At 39.7% G+C, this 18,918-nt stretch overlaps 2 protein-coding genes across 4 annotated transcripts; one reads left to right on the plus strand and one right to left on the minus strand.

Annotated features, from left to right (window-relative positions):
• Window positions 1-902: 902 nt before the first annotated feature.
• 14-3-3epsilon (tyrosine 3-monooxygenase/tryptophan 5-monooxygenase activation protein epsilon) lies at window positions 903-13,266 on the plus strand. 2 transcript variants are annotated; one of them, XM_011058725.2, is made up of 5 exons: window positions 903-1,240; window positions 7,807-8,113; window positions 8,554-8,897; window positions 10,192-10,258; window positions 10,346-13,266. In XM_011058725.2, the coding sequence occupies exons 1-4, from the start codon at window positions 1,177-1,179 to the stop codon at window positions 10,245-10,247; spliced, it is 771 nt and encodes a 256-aa protein (XP_011057027.1). In that variant the 5' UTR covers window positions 903-1,176; the 3' UTR covers window positions 10,248-10,258; window positions 10,346-13,266. The 2 variants fall into 2 exon arrangements, with proteins under 2 accessions (XP_011057027.1, XP_011057026.1); XM_011058724.2 differs by having other exon boundaries at window positions 10,192-13,266.
• On the minus strand, window positions 13,017-18,850 carry LOC105147623 (uncharacterized). Of its 2 annotated transcripts, XM_087416438.1 has the most exons (5): window positions 16,615-18,850; window positions 16,183-16,350; window positions 15,720-15,881; window positions 14,749-15,555; window positions 13,017-14,228 (listed from the first exon to the last, which is right to left on the minus strand). In XM_087416438.1, the coding sequence occupies exons 1-5, from the start codon at window positions 18,235-18,237 to the stop codon at window positions 13,878-13,880; spliced, it is 3,111 nt and encodes a 1,036-aa protein (XP_087272564.1). In that variant the 5' UTR covers window positions 18,238-18,850; the 3' UTR covers window positions 13,017-13,877. The 2 variants fall into 2 exon arrangements, with proteins under 2 accessions (XP_087272564.1, XP_087272565.1); XM_087416439.1 differs by lacking the exon at window positions 16,183-16,350.
• Between the last annotated feature and the right edge of the window lie 68 nt (window positions 18,851-18,918).

An 18,918-nucleotide genomic window follows, 5' to 3' on the forward strand; every position in this document is an offset into this window, starting at 1 on the left:
AGAGCATGGGAAAGAAATGAACGCCCGTTGTTTGAGCAATTTTTTAGAAATTTAGAAACTGTCCGATCAGTTTAGCATCACAGGGAGAGGAGAAACTCGACAAGATATATTGCAAATCGTGCCGTGACTGTCAAGTTTTCGTCGTCCGGTCCGGCCGGCACGGCGGTTTCCCGGTTCGCGTTCCGCCATCCGATCTGATTCCATGCGTTCCTCGTTTCCGCGGCGTTTTGACGAAGTCAGTCTTGTTAGACGAGCCGGGTTTCAAACGCATGCGCGTCCAATGTAGCCTCAGTAACGTACCGGTCACAAGTAAAGAGGAGATTATTAGTCGTTTATGTAAAAATGTGGAAAATTTTACATATTTTACATATTTTACATATGCATATATATATAGAAATATATTGTATACATGTATACGTATGTAAAATATGTAAAATATACATATTACAATTTTCAACATTTTCAACCCTAAGCGACCAACGATCTCCCTATTTACTAGTAATCGATACATTACTGAAGTTACATTGGACGCGCATGCGTCTGAAACCCGGCCCATCCAACACACTGACGAAGACGAAAACTTAGAACGAAACCGGAAAGCGGACTAGCGGAAGCGCGACAAGCGATGAACGACGGCGGGTAAAAGGCGGGTACGACATCTCGCGATTCACCTATGTATGTGATATATATATATACATACGCGAGCTGTTGAATTTGCGATGAGGTCAGTTTTCAGTGGTAGAAACGCGATAGTAATGAGAGAAATAGAGATAATGTCTTTTTCGTCCGCAGGGCGAATCATACGCGTTGATACGTGCGTGCGTGCGCGCTTGCGCACTCGATCGATCCGTCCGTGATGGCGTGATCCGTCTCGAGATGGCGGCGGAGAGGCAATGACGTCACGGGCGTAGTAATACACGGCGCGAGCGCATGGCGAGCGGAGTCAATCCGCGGAGCTGCTGCGCGAGAGACTGGGAACTGCTTTCGATTGTTGGCGGGCGCCGCCATCTTGGTCAGTGAGCCTGCGAGTGGTCTGTACGTCTCCGTGGTGCGGAGTGGCTTCGTTGTGCGTATTTCAGGCGGTCGTTTACCGAACGGCGTATTCCGTGCGCGCGTCTCTTCCCCGCGTGAGCCTCTCGTTATCCATTTAACCAGCGAGATCCGCACGCATCCGAGATGTCGGAACGGGAGGACAACGTTTACAAGGCGAAACTGGCCGAGCAAGCGGAACGCTACGACGGTAAGTAGATATTTCCCCTTTTCGTTGACGAGGGGCAGGGGGGGGGACAGAGGGGACAATTTAGCCGGTTCGTCGACGCGAAACCGCGAAACCGATCTACGTCCCGCGCGATCCATTCGCGTCTCGTGCATCGCGTCAACGAGCTCTTTCCTCTCTTCCTCCCCCCCCCTCCCTCTCTTCCCCCTTCGCTCGCATCAACGGGATCCGGGTCGCCCATCGTTGCGACCGCCTGGCGTCTCAACGTTCTCGTGATAGCCTGCGATCCCATTAGAGAATTTCCTTTCTCGACGAATAACCTTTCCTATTCTTTATTCTACTCCGATGGTACATACTCCCGGGGCTGTCGCTCTCGTTGGAGCGCGTCGTATCTGTCAAAATTGGCGGCGCGATCGTTACGACATTATTCGTCATGCCGGCGGCGTTCCTTTGTGGCGGCGCCGGACGCGATATCGACTCGTGTCATTCGCGACACGACGGTCGATCCGGCGAGGCCCGCCCGTTCGTTACTTCGTTCGCCCATTCGTTTGTCCATCCGTCCGTCCGTCGGTCGGTCGGTCCGTTCGTCCGTCCGTCCATCCGTTCGTTCATTCGTTCAATCGCCGAAGCCCTGGAGGGTGGGAAGGGGGGGGGGGCTGCCACGGGACGAGACGACGAATCTCGTGCGTTTTCTAGACCTGCGTTAGACCTGCTCTTTTTAGCTGAACTTTTCGCACAATTCAGCTCTCTTTTCTCTTCCTACGTGAGAAGAGAAAAGAAAGATGAACCGTGTAAGAAGAGTTGATCTGTAATAAAGAACAGATCAGAATGATTTCGCGGCCCGATTCCTTTGGATTCCGTGCTCCGAAAGTCCCGATCGGGAAACGACGCTGGCCGCTGGCGGCGGCCACGCGTTGCTAGGCGTGCTCCCGGTTCTCCGCCTCGTCGCTCTTTTTCACCTCCTACCCGAGAGAGCTACATGTCTCTTCGGCAGATAAGCGAAGCGAGACGGGTTCGTTTCTCTCTCGATCACCGACGACAGACGGTCATGAGACTCGTGAATGTTGATGACGTATAGACACGTTGAGGCGTCTTGGCTAATCGCCCCGCCGTCGCCGTCGCCGTCGCCGTCGCCGTCACCGGGTTATTATACCACGGATACACGCAGTAAATCGCGTGTTCCGCTCGTGGCATCTGGCCTTGAGCGCACGCGAAGAAATCATCGATTGGAGATTCGATCGACCGTTCAATATCATTTTATCCATGGTGGAATTAGATATGATTCCATCATACATTTTATCTTTGTTCAACGTTCTGCGAAGAAAAAGAATAAAATAATATATGGATGCATCCGGAAATAAATTTTTGAAACACAATCAAAAGTCCAAAGTGAGAACAACCAATGTCGTTCTCTTTTTCCCCTTTTCCGATCTTTTTTTCGATCTCGACAAAGAAACGAGAACCGTCATCCGCGTGGATTTCCACAACAGCTGCACGGTCCGCTTTAGTTATCTGCAACTTCGGCTCCTTTCTCCGCGCGAAAGGCGAGGAAAAAGCGAGACGAGTCCACGCGAACCGCTTTAAACAAGAACGAAACGAAGTCTCATCATCAGGTAAAATAGACCTGACGGATCGCGTACAAGCTTGACGCTAGTCACTGCGCCGCGCCGCGCCGGATCCAGCCGGATCGGCCGGATGTCGCTTTTGCCGACTCCGATACGTTTGATCTTTCCGCACGCACATCTTCCCTCCCCTCCATTCTCTCTCCCTTTTCGTGTTGAGTTAACAGGGTTTCCCGGTTAGGCGTAATAACGTGAAGCGTCCAGAGTGAGTGGTAGCTGGCTCGGCGGCAGCTTTCGAAGCGTCTCGACGATGACGATTCCCCATCGATCTTCTCGCGTTCTCGATATCGACGCGACCTCGCGGACCGCGACGTGCGTGATTATCGAGCGTCGGCACACACCGGCCGGCATGGCGATTTGGAGCGCTCGTATCGATCGCATTCATTCGATGCGCGCTTGACTTGTCATACCAATCGCTATCTTTCTATATGAATAATAAAATATATAAGCAAAGTACTCCCAATTTCACGCGAATTTCACCATCTCATTGATCTCATTCCTGCGTTCCGGGCGATGGCGCGATGGCGCGATGGCGCGATGGCCGGGACGAGCTGCGAAGAAGAAGGTTGAGAGGGACGAATGAAGAGACTGTATCTTGAAACGGGAGGCCATGGAGCGGAGCGTTGCGGAGCGACAAGTATAGCGACGAAAGGCGTGGGAGGGAAGAGATGGTCAAATTTTTCCATCCCTGCTGATCCCTGCGCTATAGATACGTCTCGGTATGCGCGCGCTTCGTGTCGTCTAACGTCTTTGAAGATTTCTCAAGTACCAAACCCAACCGGCTGTACATACATATGCTGAGAAAAATATGTCTACTTGTCTGGAGCTCATTCTGTATCTTGGAACAAAATGAATATTTCTACAGTGAACGAATTTATTTACTAAAATATTTATAATTTCATTGATCGACACCTGTAAATTTTTGTAATTACGTTATTAATTCGTTCGCGTTGCTTGTATTTTTTCCACTCACCATCTTCGCTGCTTTCTCTCCCTTCGGTGCTCGATTGTACATGTATTATTGAGTGACTTTGTCACTAGATATATGACCATCAACACACATCTAGTGACAAAAAACCGAGGATACTTTTTAGATGACCCAATATATTTATCTCGTTTTAAGTGTAAAAAATTTTGGGGATTTCAAGCAACACGAACAGACTTATTTTTACTTGAAAATAAAGAACATTCTGTTCTTGTTGCTTGCACTTTTGCACTTTTCGCTTTCTCTCTCTTTAAGTGTAAAATTTTTTTTAGGGAATTCAAGCAATACGAACAGACCTAATGTCTCCTAGGATTAATTGGAATTCTGCTTGAATCAAAATTTTCTTAAATTAAATCTACTATAATTCTAGTTGAAATAACCGACATTTCGATTGATATTACACGTCTGTGTGATATTTCACTTGCTTGAAATTCCTCAAAATTTTTGCATTTAAAATGAGATTTTATTCAGATATTGAAAGGAGAGAAAGCGAAGATACTGAGTATAAAAAAGTAACGCGAACAGACCTACAATCTTTTCGTCTATTTTCAGCCAGACACTGCTCAGTATACTTTTATCTGTGCTCTAGCGATTTCTCTCTCTTCTTTTTCTTTCCCCCTCCTTTCTACGCGAAAGAAAAAATTGGTTCCTTGATTTATGCGCCTCTGAAGAGAGAGAGATGCATTTATCGGAATGCACTGAGTAACATGTAAAGCTTGTCGTAGCGATAATCTCATCAGTGATATGATAAAAAGAGATACTGCTGCGTGAATCTCTTCAATAGTTATAAAGAAAATGGGCAGTGAAAGACAAAGAAACGTGTAATGCTATGGCAATGATATAGCGCGACTATATTCCTTTCTTCTTATTCTTTTAAAATCTCATTTCTTTCAACTCGATGATTTAAGGCTATTGTTTTTTTTTTTCCTCGTACATTACCCGATATAACGAGATCAAAGAGATTTTGTGCACGAATTTTCGTGCCACTGATTAACGAATCTTTGTTTCTTTCGCGATGCCGTTCTAATTGGCGAATCTTTTTTTTTCCTTTCGGAATTTCTCCAATTAGCAAATTCTGTTTCCAGCACGAAACCCAGCACTTTTAATCGACCGAAAGTCAAGTCGGTTCAAACGCGGTTGTTATATTCTAGTTTCCGCCACTTTTAAAAGTCGTATCATTCTCTTAGAATCCTCTTTGAAGATGAAATATTGGAATTTCGATGCCAAGCGTAATTACTGAAAGTTCGATGAATGGAAATCGATGAATCGATTCACTCCGAGAGAAATTCTCTCTTTAAATTGCGTATCTGATGCTTCCTAGTGTTATTTCCTTTTCTTCTCACATTATGGAAAAATTCTGTGAAAAATTATAATCAAACGTGCGTGTTTTCATATTTCTTAAGCTATATTAGCTTACTATCATGACGTGGATCTCTAGTACCCTTTTCTATCAATGTAGATTAACTTTAATCTCAGTTCAACTTTCCATCTTTTTAGAATTGGAAAAGATGAAGATTTAATGGAATCGAGATTAAAATTAATCTACATTGATAGAAACGGGTATGAAACAAAATCAATTCTATTAGTTTATTCTGTTAGTGTTGCTTGAAATTCCGAAAAATTTTTACACTTAAAATGAGGTGAATGTATATTCGGACGTTGAAGGGAAAGAAAATCAAGATATTAGTAGATCTGTTCTTTTTCCATATTCCAGGACTGAATTTTTTGCACGATTCATTTTTCTTCTTTTCCTTTTCACATTGGATAGAAGAGGATAAAGATGAACTGTGCAGAAAGTTCAGCTGGAATATGGAAAAGGGAGGCCTCTTATGTCACTCGAAAAGTGTTCATGAAAAGAGCCGGAACATATTAAGGATAATTAACATCCATCAATTATCAACTAACGACTACAGATTGACTGTTCATAATCCCTTTCTAGATTATCTTAATTATGCGTGATTTACGGGATAATTCCGAAAATTCGGGGGGGTTGACGTTAGATAACCCGGTACGACATTGGCATGATCGGTCCCCAGGGTAGAGCCTGAGTGGAAATGACATAACGATATGACTTTCCTAGGACGTGTCGGAGGGCGAGAAATGACGACTAGAAATTTGAGGGTAGTTGAAGAAAGAAATAGGCAGAGAGAAGAGTAGATTGGGTGGGAAATGGAGAGGGGTGAGCAAAGGGGTGAGAAGGTGGCAAGAAGAGCAGGAGGAGGAGGAAGAGGACAGAATGGGGGAAAGGGGTGGTTGGCAGAAGGAAAGTATTGATCTGGCTGCTATCCTACGTTGCTGCACACTGGTATATGTACACCGTGTTCATTGTAACGTCCGCTTTACGTCACATTCACCCCCTGTAAACTTGATGGTACCACTTGATCGGTAACGTCGGTGCGTGCAACGCGACGAGTTGATCCACGTATCGATCTACGTCTTTTCCTTCCTTCCTTCCTTCCTTTGTCGTTATTATGCTGTTGTTATGGGTCTCTAGGTTTCCGGAGTTCAGCCTCTTGCATCTCCCCTTCCTACCTTCCCTCTCCTCCTCCCCTCCCCGTTTGGGTGAGTGGCGACGTGACACTTGTGCCATTTTAAGCGCACAAAGTACAAGCGAGCGTACAGCAGGCAACTCGAGGACAGAAAGTTTCTTGAATTCAGGCTCGTATTTTGAATGAAGATATCAGCTTCAAGTTGAGGACAAGTTTCCGACTTCTCTCAAACTACGGAGAAACGTTTAATCGCCGCAGTTGTGAACGTTGCAGAGCGTCAACATTTGCATTTGTAATTTATCTCTGATGTTTATGAGATTAACTCAAGTTCTAATGTCGCAAGGGACGCGTAGGATCAAGTCCTTCTGCTGTAACAAATTTGCACAGCTTTAAAGCTCGAGTTACGAAGCTTATTTTTCATCTTATTTTGCTTTTAATGACCTTATATAATTTTGTTGTTACACTTGACATTTTCTCGTATTCTTCGCTTTAATTCACTAATTAACTCCCTTCTCTTTTGCCACAATTTGTCGGTTTTTAGATACTCACTTAATGAAGCTTGAAAAATTATATAATAATTGGTTAAACCAGGCAAGCAGGCAGGCCCTGCTAGCAAACACGAGAGAGAGAGAGTATTCCGTAAAAACATCTGGAGGCCAAAAATGGCAGCGCTTCTCTGAGCGAATATCGCTCGAATATGTGCCGATATATTATATGACTTCCGTGCAAAGTTCAAGGGGCAGCGGATTAATATATACCGACGCGTTCATCCCCTTTACTCCAAAGGCACTCCGCGCTATCGTTTCATCCGCGATAGGCACGTAACATTTTATAGGCCAAACGTCCATACGCCATTTAAGCGAACAAGTTCACGAGCACGGAGTTCATTTCACAATGATTTATGAGGAATCCTTTGACAACCTGAACTTTCCAGGATAAACATAGAGAAACGCGGAAGACGAATATAAAATAATTATGTAATTTTATGTTTCGTCAGATTTCATCGTCGATGAAATTGTTATGACAAAAATTTGTTTAGTATTGTTAGGATATTTTTATGTTATATTTTCCTATAGGAACTTTGATTATCTAAGAATCTCTTCGGCAATTTTGCTATTTAAGGATTATTATAAATGTCACGAGAGTAGATAAAAATGTTATATACCATCAATGTAATAGAAAAATCAAGATGCTATATATAAAAACAGTATTTTTGCTCCTTAGAAAGTGACTTCCGTTACTCCGAAGATTGTTTTTATTACGTTTAATATTTGTTTGAAAAAATCTGAAATAATATTTGTTTAACAGAAAAAGAAATTATTTTTTGTCATAGGAGATTATATTTTTCCATGGAACATTTTTCTTACATATAGTTTACTTTTACGTTTATTCTAATTATAATTTTTCATTTAATGATTGAGTATCGTCAGATATACATCTTACATATGACAAGTCGATGAACTTTATCAACGATATTGCCGGTATTATTTGCAGAGATGGTTGAGGCGATGAAGAAAGTGGCTTCACTGGACGTAGAACTCACCGTAGAAGAAAGGAACCTTCTTTCGGTAGCGTACAAAAATGTGATCGGAGCAAGGAGAGCCTCCTGGAGAATAATCTCGAGCATTGAGCAAAAGGAGGAGAACAAGGGTGCCGAGGGGAAACTAGAGATGATTCGCCAATACCGATCTCAAGTGGAAAAGGAGCTCAGGGATATTTGCGCCGATATTCTCGGTGTCTTGGATAAGCACTTGATACCGTGTGCTTCTACGGGAGAATCCAAAGTCTTCTATTATAAAATGTAAGAATCCATTTGTATATTTTACGCAATTGTCCGTAGAACATTAATCTATAGTTATTTCGTATTTTTGAAACAAAAATTTTAATTATTTTATTTATGAACAATTTTAGTATTAAATAATTTTTTTATATGTTATTTATAAAAATTATGCTGATAAATTATTCTCAAAAATACAGTTGCATCATAACGATCTACAATTCTTTATATCGTAGTTTTTAATAAAGTTTTTAATCTTGCTCGCAAAGACAATACATTATTGACACTGATTTTGTATTTTTACTAGTGCTAAATATGACTTTTTGATTTTTCATTATTTCATTTACTTTTATTTATTTATTCATTTATTTTTAAGAAAATTATACGACAAATTGTTGAATGATTGCACCATATTTCAACGTACGATACGAATTGTTATTAATCCACCATTGATGTGTTTTCAGGAAAGGTGATTACCATCGTTACTTGGCAGAATTTGCCATCGGTAACGACAGAAAGGAAGCGGCGGAGAACTCCCTGGTGGCATACAAAGCAGCGAGCGATATCGCCATGACGGAACTACCGCCGACCCATCCCATTCGCTTGGGATTAGCGCTCAACTTCTCCGTGTTCTATTACGAGATCCTCAATAGCCCTGACAGAGCATGCCGCTTAGCGAAGGCAGCCTTCGACGATGCGATCGCCGAACTGGACACGCTGTCTGAGGAGAGCTACAAAGATTCTACCCTCATAATGCAACTCCTCAGGGACAACCTCACTCTATGGACATCGGATATGCAGGGAGACGGTTAGTGTCCCATTTACTTATAGAGGCAAAACTGCCGTAGGGATGTTTTGATTACGCTAGAATGCGTTGTGCGACGTATTCCGCCTGTTCTCGATCGATCGACATGCAGACGAATACTATGCATTGTGATAAAATGATTTTATCTCGTCTCACGTAATTTACCTAGGGTGTCTCAGAAGCTACATGCTTCATCACGACTAGAAATATAGAAAAGAAGAGGAGAAACTTTTTTTTTTCAATATATCTTTTATTAAATTCTAGGAACAAAAGGAACTTTTTTAGTTTTATAATTCCAATCGTGATCTTTTTTTACTTCTGAATTTACTGCTGGGATAAAGTAGATAAACATTTTTGTCTGAAAATTGCAAATGAATGATCTGAAATTGTTGAAAGATAAGGAAACGTGTTATACATAGATACATTTCACATTGCTCCTAATAGAGTTTTAAATTAACGTTTTTTAATTTGACGGAATGATTTGTTAACCAGTCATGCGCACCAGTGTGGCTCACCTGTGCCTTTCTGCGACCTTACGGCTCATAATTGGAAATATAAAATTATATTTTTTATTTTTTATGCAAACGAAATGAACATTATCCGATCCGAAAGTTTCCATCTATTTCTAAAAGTGACCTGAAAATGATTCTTGAAAAAGGTTGCGTATTATTGCATTGAATTACTCATTTTAAGTTTTACATACGTAGTTACTTAATAAATTGATTAAAAATTTTGTACAAATTTTTAATATTATATGATATGAGAATTATGGATAATTTAATATTTTTCTGAAGAAATATTGAATATCGGATTTGTGAAAATGTTAGAGGATAAAATCAATAAAACATTAAGATCATGAGATATTCTCAACTTTTCTCTCGCTCATATTTACATTTATATTTCTGCTGTAAACTTGTACTTGTTTTTAATTTATTTTAACTTGTAAGAAAATTGTACGGTTTTCGAACGCGGAATTAATACTTTGTAATTCAGAGTCCGAGTCTGATCTACAAGACGATAATGCTGTTGATATCCACGATGCCTGAACATAGATACCCTTTTCCTATCGTCCTCATCCTTCCAGCATATCTGCATTTGGTGAGCGACATAATTCTTATATAATTGTCATCATATTAAAAGAAATAAAAAAATTGAGAAAAATATCGCAAATTGAATTTATTTAAAATTATATCTCTTCAAATTGTTTCACTTATCAAACATAATTTATTTGACATGCATTGTTTAGATGCGTTCAACTAGATTATTTATTGATATATTTCGTATTTTTGTTGCGCAGGTGAAGCTGAACAAAAGGAGCAGCTGCAGGATGTGGAAGACCAGGACGTATCGTAACTCTAGCTGTAGTGAGTGTTATCTTGCGCATATAAAACTGAGACACAAGAAAAAACTCTTAAATAACTCGTAAGCAAAAGAAAAAAAAACCAATTCAGCAGGTGGCAGTTCGGGGTGGGAAGGGGAGATCTTTAGAAATTTGCGTGACCCTTTAAAAAAAGCACGCACTGTATGGTTACTTCAAAACAAAGCAGCAGCAGCAGCAGCAGCAGCAGCAGCAGCAGCGGCGGCAGCAGTGACAACAAAATACAACAGCAACATTAATAAATAAATAAATCATTTAGTTCATCCGGCATTATATTACGTACATATACATACAATTGAGTTACAGAACATGCAGAAAGTAACGAGACAAAAGGGCACGCACCCTGCGGTAAATAGAGAGACTGCAAAGCATTTAGGAGAAAGGCACTTTTCTGTTGCCCCGTTTTTGCGTATCGAGAGAAAACGTCGTATTTGCACTTTGTATGCGTCCGATAAATGTGCAAACGACGTCGAGAACGTCGAGCCGATGTCGATGCCGGCGCCGGTCGATTTAACCTCGGCAATTCAGATTTGATTTCCGTCACAGTGAGAACGAATTGTATGTCCTATGTTTTACATTGAAAGAGGAACAAAAAGGCGTATGGATTGCACGATGTTATATATCGGAATATATTTACATGACTGTCCGTTCTTACATCTCCATCACCTGGAGTTCTCCTCTTCCAATTTCCTCCTTTTCGTTCCTCGCTTTTTTTTTTTTTTTTTTTTTTTTTTTTTACTATGCACGATATTTTATTCCACGCGTCCTGTAATTATTACGGTGTTTATTAGCGTGTAAATTGATTTATTTCGAAGACAATTTGCACCTCTCTCTCTCTCTCTCTCTCTCTTTACGGAAATAACGGCGGCGCCTTCATTGTCAGTTGTCAAGACGGATCTCGCTCTCGAGCTTGTATCCTGTAAAAGATATGTACTTCCAACAAGATCCGACACAATTGTAATGTTATAGATAGCCGAAAAGAAAAATTTTTAAATGCATGGATTCTTGGCATAGCCGAGCTGAGGAGAAGAGAATGTGCTTACTTCGATTGCCCCCTTCTCCCCCTCTCCCACCCTCTGTACCTCGTCAAATGCAATAACGCCTGATTTTGTGAGCTTCGAATGGAGACCGCGTCGCGAAGGAGCTCTGTAACATGAGCGAGAAGCGGTAAAATGTATCATCGAAATTCTCTGATGGCGATCTCTCGATTTTCCGTTCTTTTACGCATCTCTTCCGAGGCGAATGCGTCCCATCGCGTCAGCTCGATGAGCAGCGTCGTGATAAAAAAAAAGTGAAAAAATGGAAACGAAAGAAGGGGAAAAATGAAAAAGATTACGTTATCGTAGGTGAGCCTTTTTAGCGCGTTACGTTACTCACAGCAAACAAAGTAACTATCTAGCTAGTCTGTAATGTGGTTGTACGTTTTCATACGCCCGTTGTGTAAACTAAATATCGATTGCTGTGGTATAAGAACAGAATAAATGACTGTACCCCGACTTTTTCCACCCGCACATTTACACACGCAATTTACGCTCTATATATATATATATATATATATTATTTTATATGTATATATATATAAAATTATTATATATATTATTATATATATATTATTATTATATATATATATAATTATATATATTATATATATATAAAATAAATATATTCATATTTCTCTATCCTCGTCTTTCCCTTCCGGATGGACGATAGTTGGAATCAGTATTTGTAATTGTCCATTCGCCGATTCATCGACGAGCCATTCCATCGATTTTTACGTTGAAACATTCCATTGTTCTTGTAATGAGGAGTCTGTCGGGATCGTAGAGATTTACAGTGAAAAGTATCCTTTCTTCAGATCGATGAGGTAAGCTTAGCTAGTTACTGACCATTTTACGCATTAAACTTATCTACTTATTATATAGCTAGAACTACCAAAATCCATTTAAGCTCACTCAGTTTTCTCGCTGATAACGTGACGAAGAGGAGGCGCCGAATTTAAGCACAGCAGAGAAGCGAGGCGTTCGGCAACAGCAAGAAAAGCATAATTCGGCGAGAAAAACGCGGATTGCAACCTCCGCGAGGAAGACGAAAAAGCAGAAAATAATTGGTGTCCATCGTGCCCCTGTATTTAGGTATCGTAACGATAAAATTGATAATGTTACAAATGACACACGTTATGAGGAATAATTCAAAATAATATCAACCGGCTCTCGTAAAGTAAGTAAGTATATTTGCGAATATAATTGTAAGAACGTATAAGTAGGCTAAAGAGAAGGAGAAAAAGAAACGAAGAAATAATCTCGACGCGGGGGAGTCATCCGAGGAAGTCATCTCCGGTAACATTAACTCGAGTATATGACATGATATCGAGTCGATTATAATCGAGAAGATTAAATCGCGCGAAAACTGTGTGCAAGGTAAACAGAGCTCTAAATTAAGAACTGCGGAGCGAGGCGGATGCCGTCGTAGGCTGTAAAACGCAAGCGCATATATATAAATATATAAATATATTTCTCAAGTACATAGCATGTATCTGTGCGGCAAAGTGTTTTAAGGAATTTAGCTACATAAAAGCAAAAAAAAAAGTAACGCGTCACGTGGCAACGAATGGTGGTAGCGATCTCTGAACGCCGATGAATTATTAGCCCTTTGGGATTATCCCAATATCCGATTATACGTTTGTACAATATATAAATCGGAGACCATCTGGATTATTTCGAAAATTATCTAAATTTCAAACCACCTTTATTCGATTTATTCGATTTATTCGATTTCATTGATTTCAATAAGAATTAATCGCTATTAACAAGTAATAGTGCGAAGCCATGCTTTTTTGATTTTTCATCATCGTTCGGAGGAATTGTTGATTTTACATTCTTGGATCCGCATGCGTTCTTACGCTCTGTATTACAGTCGATGCGAATACACTGGATACAATCTTTTTTTTCTGTAACTACACACATGAAAGCTACAAATAAAGTAATTATAAATCTATGCCTTGGTCACAGTTTTATTAAGAGATCGATTTAAATTTTCGGCCAGCCAATTGTAGACAAATTTCGCAGCAAAGAGCTTTGAGCTCTTGTGTTAAATATTAATTTAATATTAAATATTTGAATATATTACTTAGATTATTTATTATTTTATATGACGAATACGTCATACGTCGGCGATTTAAATTTTAGACTTTTGGTCTTTCATTGCAGTCGTATTATCTTATGACTGCGTTCCGTTGCACGTATAATACGCATAAAGTATCGTTTTTATGCGTGCAATGAAACGCGGCTTATGACATCAGAAACGAGAATTTAATTTCTTGCATTATATATCACAACAAATTAATTTTTTTCCTAATTTTTCCCACTTATGTGTAGTTATGTATACTTATATTTAATAATACAAGCTGATAAAAAGTTCTTTTTTAAATTCTCTCTCTTTTCACAAATCTTTATAAAATCTTTCTTAAATCTAATACGTTTATGGTATGCAAGCAAAATAAATTATTTCAATGTATACCGCAAGTTTTCTTTAACAATTTTATGATTTATAAGTTTCTTGTATCTGATGTTTCTTATATCACAATTTACATACAATTGATACTGTGGTCATTCAAGCGTGGATTGTGATTGGCTGTACGTCAATGTTTCCAACGAGTGACACTGCGTCTCCCTTGTGAAATCGCGTTCGCGGAAGCTGCTTGAGCTGGACAAGAGTCTCCTTGGCCTGTTTAGATCTACTCGCCGCAGGATTCGCTCTAAATTGCCCTCCGAACCAGTCAAAATCGGCGAGAGATTGATATTTGATGCAATTCGGTTTTTAACGATTCGACCGTTTCTGGGTGATCTTCCAGTTTGAGCGTTAGGTCTACGCTTGGCGGATTTCAGCTTTACATTACGCAACATTTCCAAGGATACGATCGGACCTCTTGGGCCTGGTACAGTGTTTCGTCTATTTTCCTGAAATGTATGGAATACAACAATTTTTTATTTTTTATACTCCGTCATGAAGTATGAATGAACATTGAATTATATTAAAAAAAAACCTTTTAATTTTTCGCATACATGTACATACATCAGCGTATTAATTTTTTATTCAACAAGGATAGAAACAAAATTTAAAAAACAAATTTTGTTTACATGAAATGTAAATATAAAAAATATTTCTAATTTTTTCCGGTATAAAATTCTTTTTGATATAGTTATTTTTAATTTCTAAACAGTCTTAGATTCACACATTCCCTTAAAAGGGAAGGCTGTTCGAGAATTACAACTTTCTTATACGATCCGATTTTTTATGAATCTATCCTAATCAAGATTAATCCTTCAGATTAATTCTCGTATGATTTGCATTCATTAATTAAAAAAAATAAAAATCTTATGAGATCTAAGACAATCACACACATATTCTTAGAAGTTTATATTCACGATTTTATCGTGATGGATGTAATTTTACTAATTTACAGAATTTAGACAGTACTTTGATACTTTGTGGAGCCTTTTTCAGGGTGACTTTCAGTAAGTCTTCGACGGTGATCTTAGGCCTGTTGCACAATGGTGTGGAACACTTTCTTGTGGGTGTCCTATTCTTACTATTTCTACTACTGTTAGGTGTCGTTGGTTGTATCAATGGCATTTGAGATTGCAAGGAAACTGAAGGGTGAAGCGGAGGATGTGGGGGTGGTATTGAAGATTCTAATTTCGAGGTGTGCGCTTTTGGAGAAAATAAAAGAGGTAGCGGAGGTGGTAGTGATGGTGGTAGTAGTAGTAGTGATGGTGGTGGTGGTGGTGGTGGTGGTGGTGGTGGTGGTGGTGGTGGTGGTGATGGTGGTGGTGGTGGTGGTGGTGGTGGTGGTGGTGGTGGTGATGATGATGATGATGATGATGATAGTAGTGGAGGTGGTGGTGGTGGTGGCGGTGGCGGTGGCGGTGGTGGTGGTGGTGGTGATAATGATAATGATAACGATTGTGGTGGTGGTAGTGGAGGTGGAGGAGGTGGAAGAAATTCCAAGGAAGGTATCAACGGCAGCGGCGGCGGAGGAGGAGGAAGAAGAGAAGAAGAAGAAGAAGAAGAAGGAAAAGATGAATGTGAAGAAGGAAGTGAACGAGAAAAAGGTAAGGGAACCTGTTGCGAAGATTTCAATCGAACTTCCTCTAGCATTTCACGTAATTTCTTTAGCTCCAAAAGCAATGCCGTATTATCCTCCGTCATTTTTTTACTAGTTTCACGAAAGATGTTCATATTGGTTGTCAGAGCGTTAAGAGTGGTTTCGGTGTTCGTTCGCATCTATGATGGATCAAAAAGATATACGTAATATCAAAATATATAGATTTTTTAATATATACAAAATATTTATCACACATTTTTTCAAAAATTCATAAAGAAATAAGAATATAATTTGAAATTTAGTCTCACGGTGTAAGACCAAATGAATTTGAAAGTAATCTTACCTGGTTGAAATCTTCCGAAAGTCGCGTCATCCTTTCCGACATTGCGTGCAGCATTTCCCTTTCGGAACGCATTGTTTCCGCCAGATGATCAAATTTCTTTGTCGAAGAAGAAATCTTCCATAAAGGCGGAACGATCAATTTCTGTTGCAGTTTTTTGTAACCCTGTAAAAAAAATTGATTATCAATTTTACCTAAAATAGACAGATGTTATAAGTAAGATATTTATATATAAGTAATAAAAAAAATATTTACGCACAAACATATATATGTGTAATTAAAGTTATTTATAAAATTATTTCTATGATTAAAAAACTTTTCCAAGTGCTAAGAATACCAAAGTATACCAAAGAATTTGTATCATTTCAATATGTTAAGAATTATAGAAAGATTCGACTGTAATTCAATATAGCTGCAGTGAGGAAACAAGAATATTCATTTTAAACAAATTATATAAGAAACTTACGACATTTACGAGATGCACCAATTTTTTTATCAGCCAAATGCTGATAGTAATCACCCATGTGATTATCGTACGGGTAATGTTTCTTCGTTGAAATACACGGGTGGGAGTATCTCGAACCGTTGTTTGGGGTGCCTGGTGATTATGAGAGCCATTCCAGTGATATTCTGTCTAATTATTTGAAAACACAGAGAAAGAAATTTTGAATTATCATGAGGATAAATTAGTAAAGTGCACATCTGACGGGCAGCAACTTCAATCGGGAACTGAACAAGTGAAAATAACATATATATAGCACAATTTGATGAAATTCTCCATATCAAAGATTTATATTTTTCCCTCAATGCATGTTATATTGAATTACGACATCGTAAGTGAGAAATACTTTATTTACACTGCTTTATATATTATTTTATTTTAATAAACGACGTATACTTTTTGCAGAGAGTCGCTACGACGGCAATCATGGTCAGATAGTTTGGAAGCGGTCGTTGATTCCGGAAAGCGACTGTCTTGATGAGGTACTTTGCAGAAGGGCAGATCTAACAGAAACGAACGCTTCTCATCTTTCTTCTTCATTTCCGAAAGCGGTTCCGTCTCCGTGATATCCGGCGCGCGAGTTGCCGGTTGCCGGTGCTTGGCCGCCTCTCCTTCGTCGGCTTCGTCCTCATCCCTGAATGTTAAGGTCGTTCGGCGACAGCGTTTCATCAATCTGATCACGCGAGGCGTCGTGGACTCCGCCGACGTCGGCGGAATTTCGCTTTTCTCGGCTTCTCGCTTCGATCTTTCGCATTCATTCGATTCATGCTGATGGTTCAGTTTCCTCGGCGAAGTCGAAGATGTGCAAAAGACGGAGGGCAGACTCGGCAGGGACAGTGTCGAGACGGAGATGTGGGGGAGCCTCCTGTACTTGTGTAACAAGAACTCGCTGCTTTCGACTGCGTCGTCGTCGGCGTCGCCGCGAGTCTTCCCGCCATTCATTTTCCGCAGATACGCAAAGATCTTCCGGAACTCACGCCAATTCGCTGTCAAACGTTCGCCGATCCTCTCGAGCGCGACGTCAAATTTTTTACAGTCATTCGATGTTCTCCTCTTATTTTTCTCCGAATTATTTCGCAATCCATCGTCAGATCCATTGACGGATTTACGGACTGATAATCCGAGCTCGCTCCGGTCGTCGGTCTCGCATAAAATCTCAAAATGTGGGGCTTCCGAGACGCGATCCATCCCCAATTTGTTACCGATTATCGTCGACGACTGCTCGTCCAGATAGCTATTTATCTCACGCATGAGATTGTCGTTCATCGAAAATGTCTTATCTAATAAATAACAATCGTCCATCGTTTCAAATATATTATAGTAGTCTCGTTGATTTGAACTGGGAGATCGTTTTTCATCGAAATTCGCAGGTTCTGGGACATTCGCGAAAATGCATACGTCGTCATGTGATTGGGATTTCAAATTGGAACGAAATATCGTTGACCTCGAAATATTTCGATAAACTTCTTTATCGATGGTATTCGAGGATCTCTCATCATGTGTTATATTGGCCATTCTATTCTTGTTTACCTTATTGTTCAAGGACGATAAACAGAATGAATAATTCTCCGTGAGATCAAACGGCTCGCTGGCGATCGATTTAATAGTATCCTGCTCGCGTTCACAGTTTTCTAAATAATTATTAGGATAATCATTTGTACACTTGGTATCGTAAATCCAAAGCTTCGACTTCCAATACTTGGACGAGATCGGACTCGATTGCTCTATCATCCGCGCAGCGATCTCGATTTCTGAATCATTCTTCAAGTCTTCCAACTTCGTCCTAGATTGTTTGGAAACGATCTCCGGACTCCTGAGCTTATTATCGCAGAGCGGATCCACGTGAGGCGATTCGAACAGCACCAATTCCGGAGAATATTGATGCGGATGCGAAGCGTCGCTCGTTTCTTTATCTTCATTTCTCTGATCAAAGAATCTCGGCCGTACATTTTTCTGAGATTCTTGCACCTTCAGAAACTTAGCCTTCTTTCGCGATCGTTTGTGCTTGCGTCTCGTCATGAAATATTTATGTCCAGATAATCACTGTGTACTATTGTATATACAAGATCGTCTCGCGATGAATTAAATACCTATCTATTTGCACTCTTTATTATAGTTATGTAATTTAATCAAACTTTAAAGCACATTTTTGCGCTACACTTTCGTACGAATTGCGGATACGGGAGAATTATTGTATCCACGCTTGAGAGTTCGTTACTGTCCATTTCAAAGTTGTCTACTTGTGTATTATTGTGATTCGGTATTTACATACGATGACACGTAGCTTCTCGTCATGCGCATAAATAATATATAAATCTATCGATTAATATTCGTTTCTAATGCAGATTAACTTTAATATCTTCTTTTTCTAATTCTTACAACTTGAAAAAGATGAAAATTGAACCGATTATAATTTCGTCATATTTAAGTTTATCTTCTTGTATAGTCTATCGATTTTAGAGTAAATTTATGACATCTGATTATCAAAGTCATAATATACAGGCAAGTTGAACTTTCATTCGAAGAAAATTGAAACTTAAATTTAATTCATGACAGAACAAATATAAAAACTAATTAAATAAGAGAAACCCTATATTCGGTCTAAGCGAATCTGCTTAAATCTTTCTATGTGAATTTATATCAAATTCTGTAAACCGCACGCCGAAATCTTTTCCAACCTTGAAATACATCAATCATGAA

The sequence above is a fragment of the Acromyrmex echinatior genome, unplaced genomic scaffold, assembly GCF_024713525.1.
Source record: "Acromyrmex echinatior isolate Ae372 unplaced genomic scaffold, ASM2471352v2 Scaffold22, whole genome shotgun sequence".
NCBI lineage: Eukaryota > Metazoa > Arthropoda > Insecta > Hymenoptera > Formicidae > Acromyrmex > Acromyrmex echinatior.

Excerpts from the sequence above, each read along its gene's own strand:
- 14-3-3epsilon (XM_011058724.2), top strand. The coding sequence starts at position 1,177 with ATGTCGGAACGGGAGGACAACGTTTACAAGGCGAAACTGGCCGAGCAA. Across the intron at positions 1,241-7,806 it reads GCAAGCGGAACGCTACGACG|AGATGGTTGAGGCGATGAAG; the intron begins GTAAGTAGATAT and ends TATTATTTGCAG. Across the intron at positions 8,898-10,191 it reads ATCGGATATGCAGGGAGACG|GTGAAGCTGAACAAAAGGAG; the intron begins GTTAGTGTCCCA and ends TTTGTTGCGCAG.
- LOC105147623 (XM_087416438.1), bottom strand. The coding sequence starts at position 18,237 with ATGACGAGACGCAAGCACAAACGATCGCGAAAGAAGGCTAAGTTTCTG. Across the intron at positions 15,882-16,182 it reads TGGTGCATCTCGTAAATGTC|GGTTACAAAAAACTGCAACA; the intron begins GTAAGTTTCTTA and ends TTTTTTTTACAG. Across the intron at positions 15,556-15,719 it reads TTTCGGAAGATTTCAACCAG|ATGCGAACGAACACCGAAAC; the intron begins GTAAGATTACTT and ends GATCCATCATAG.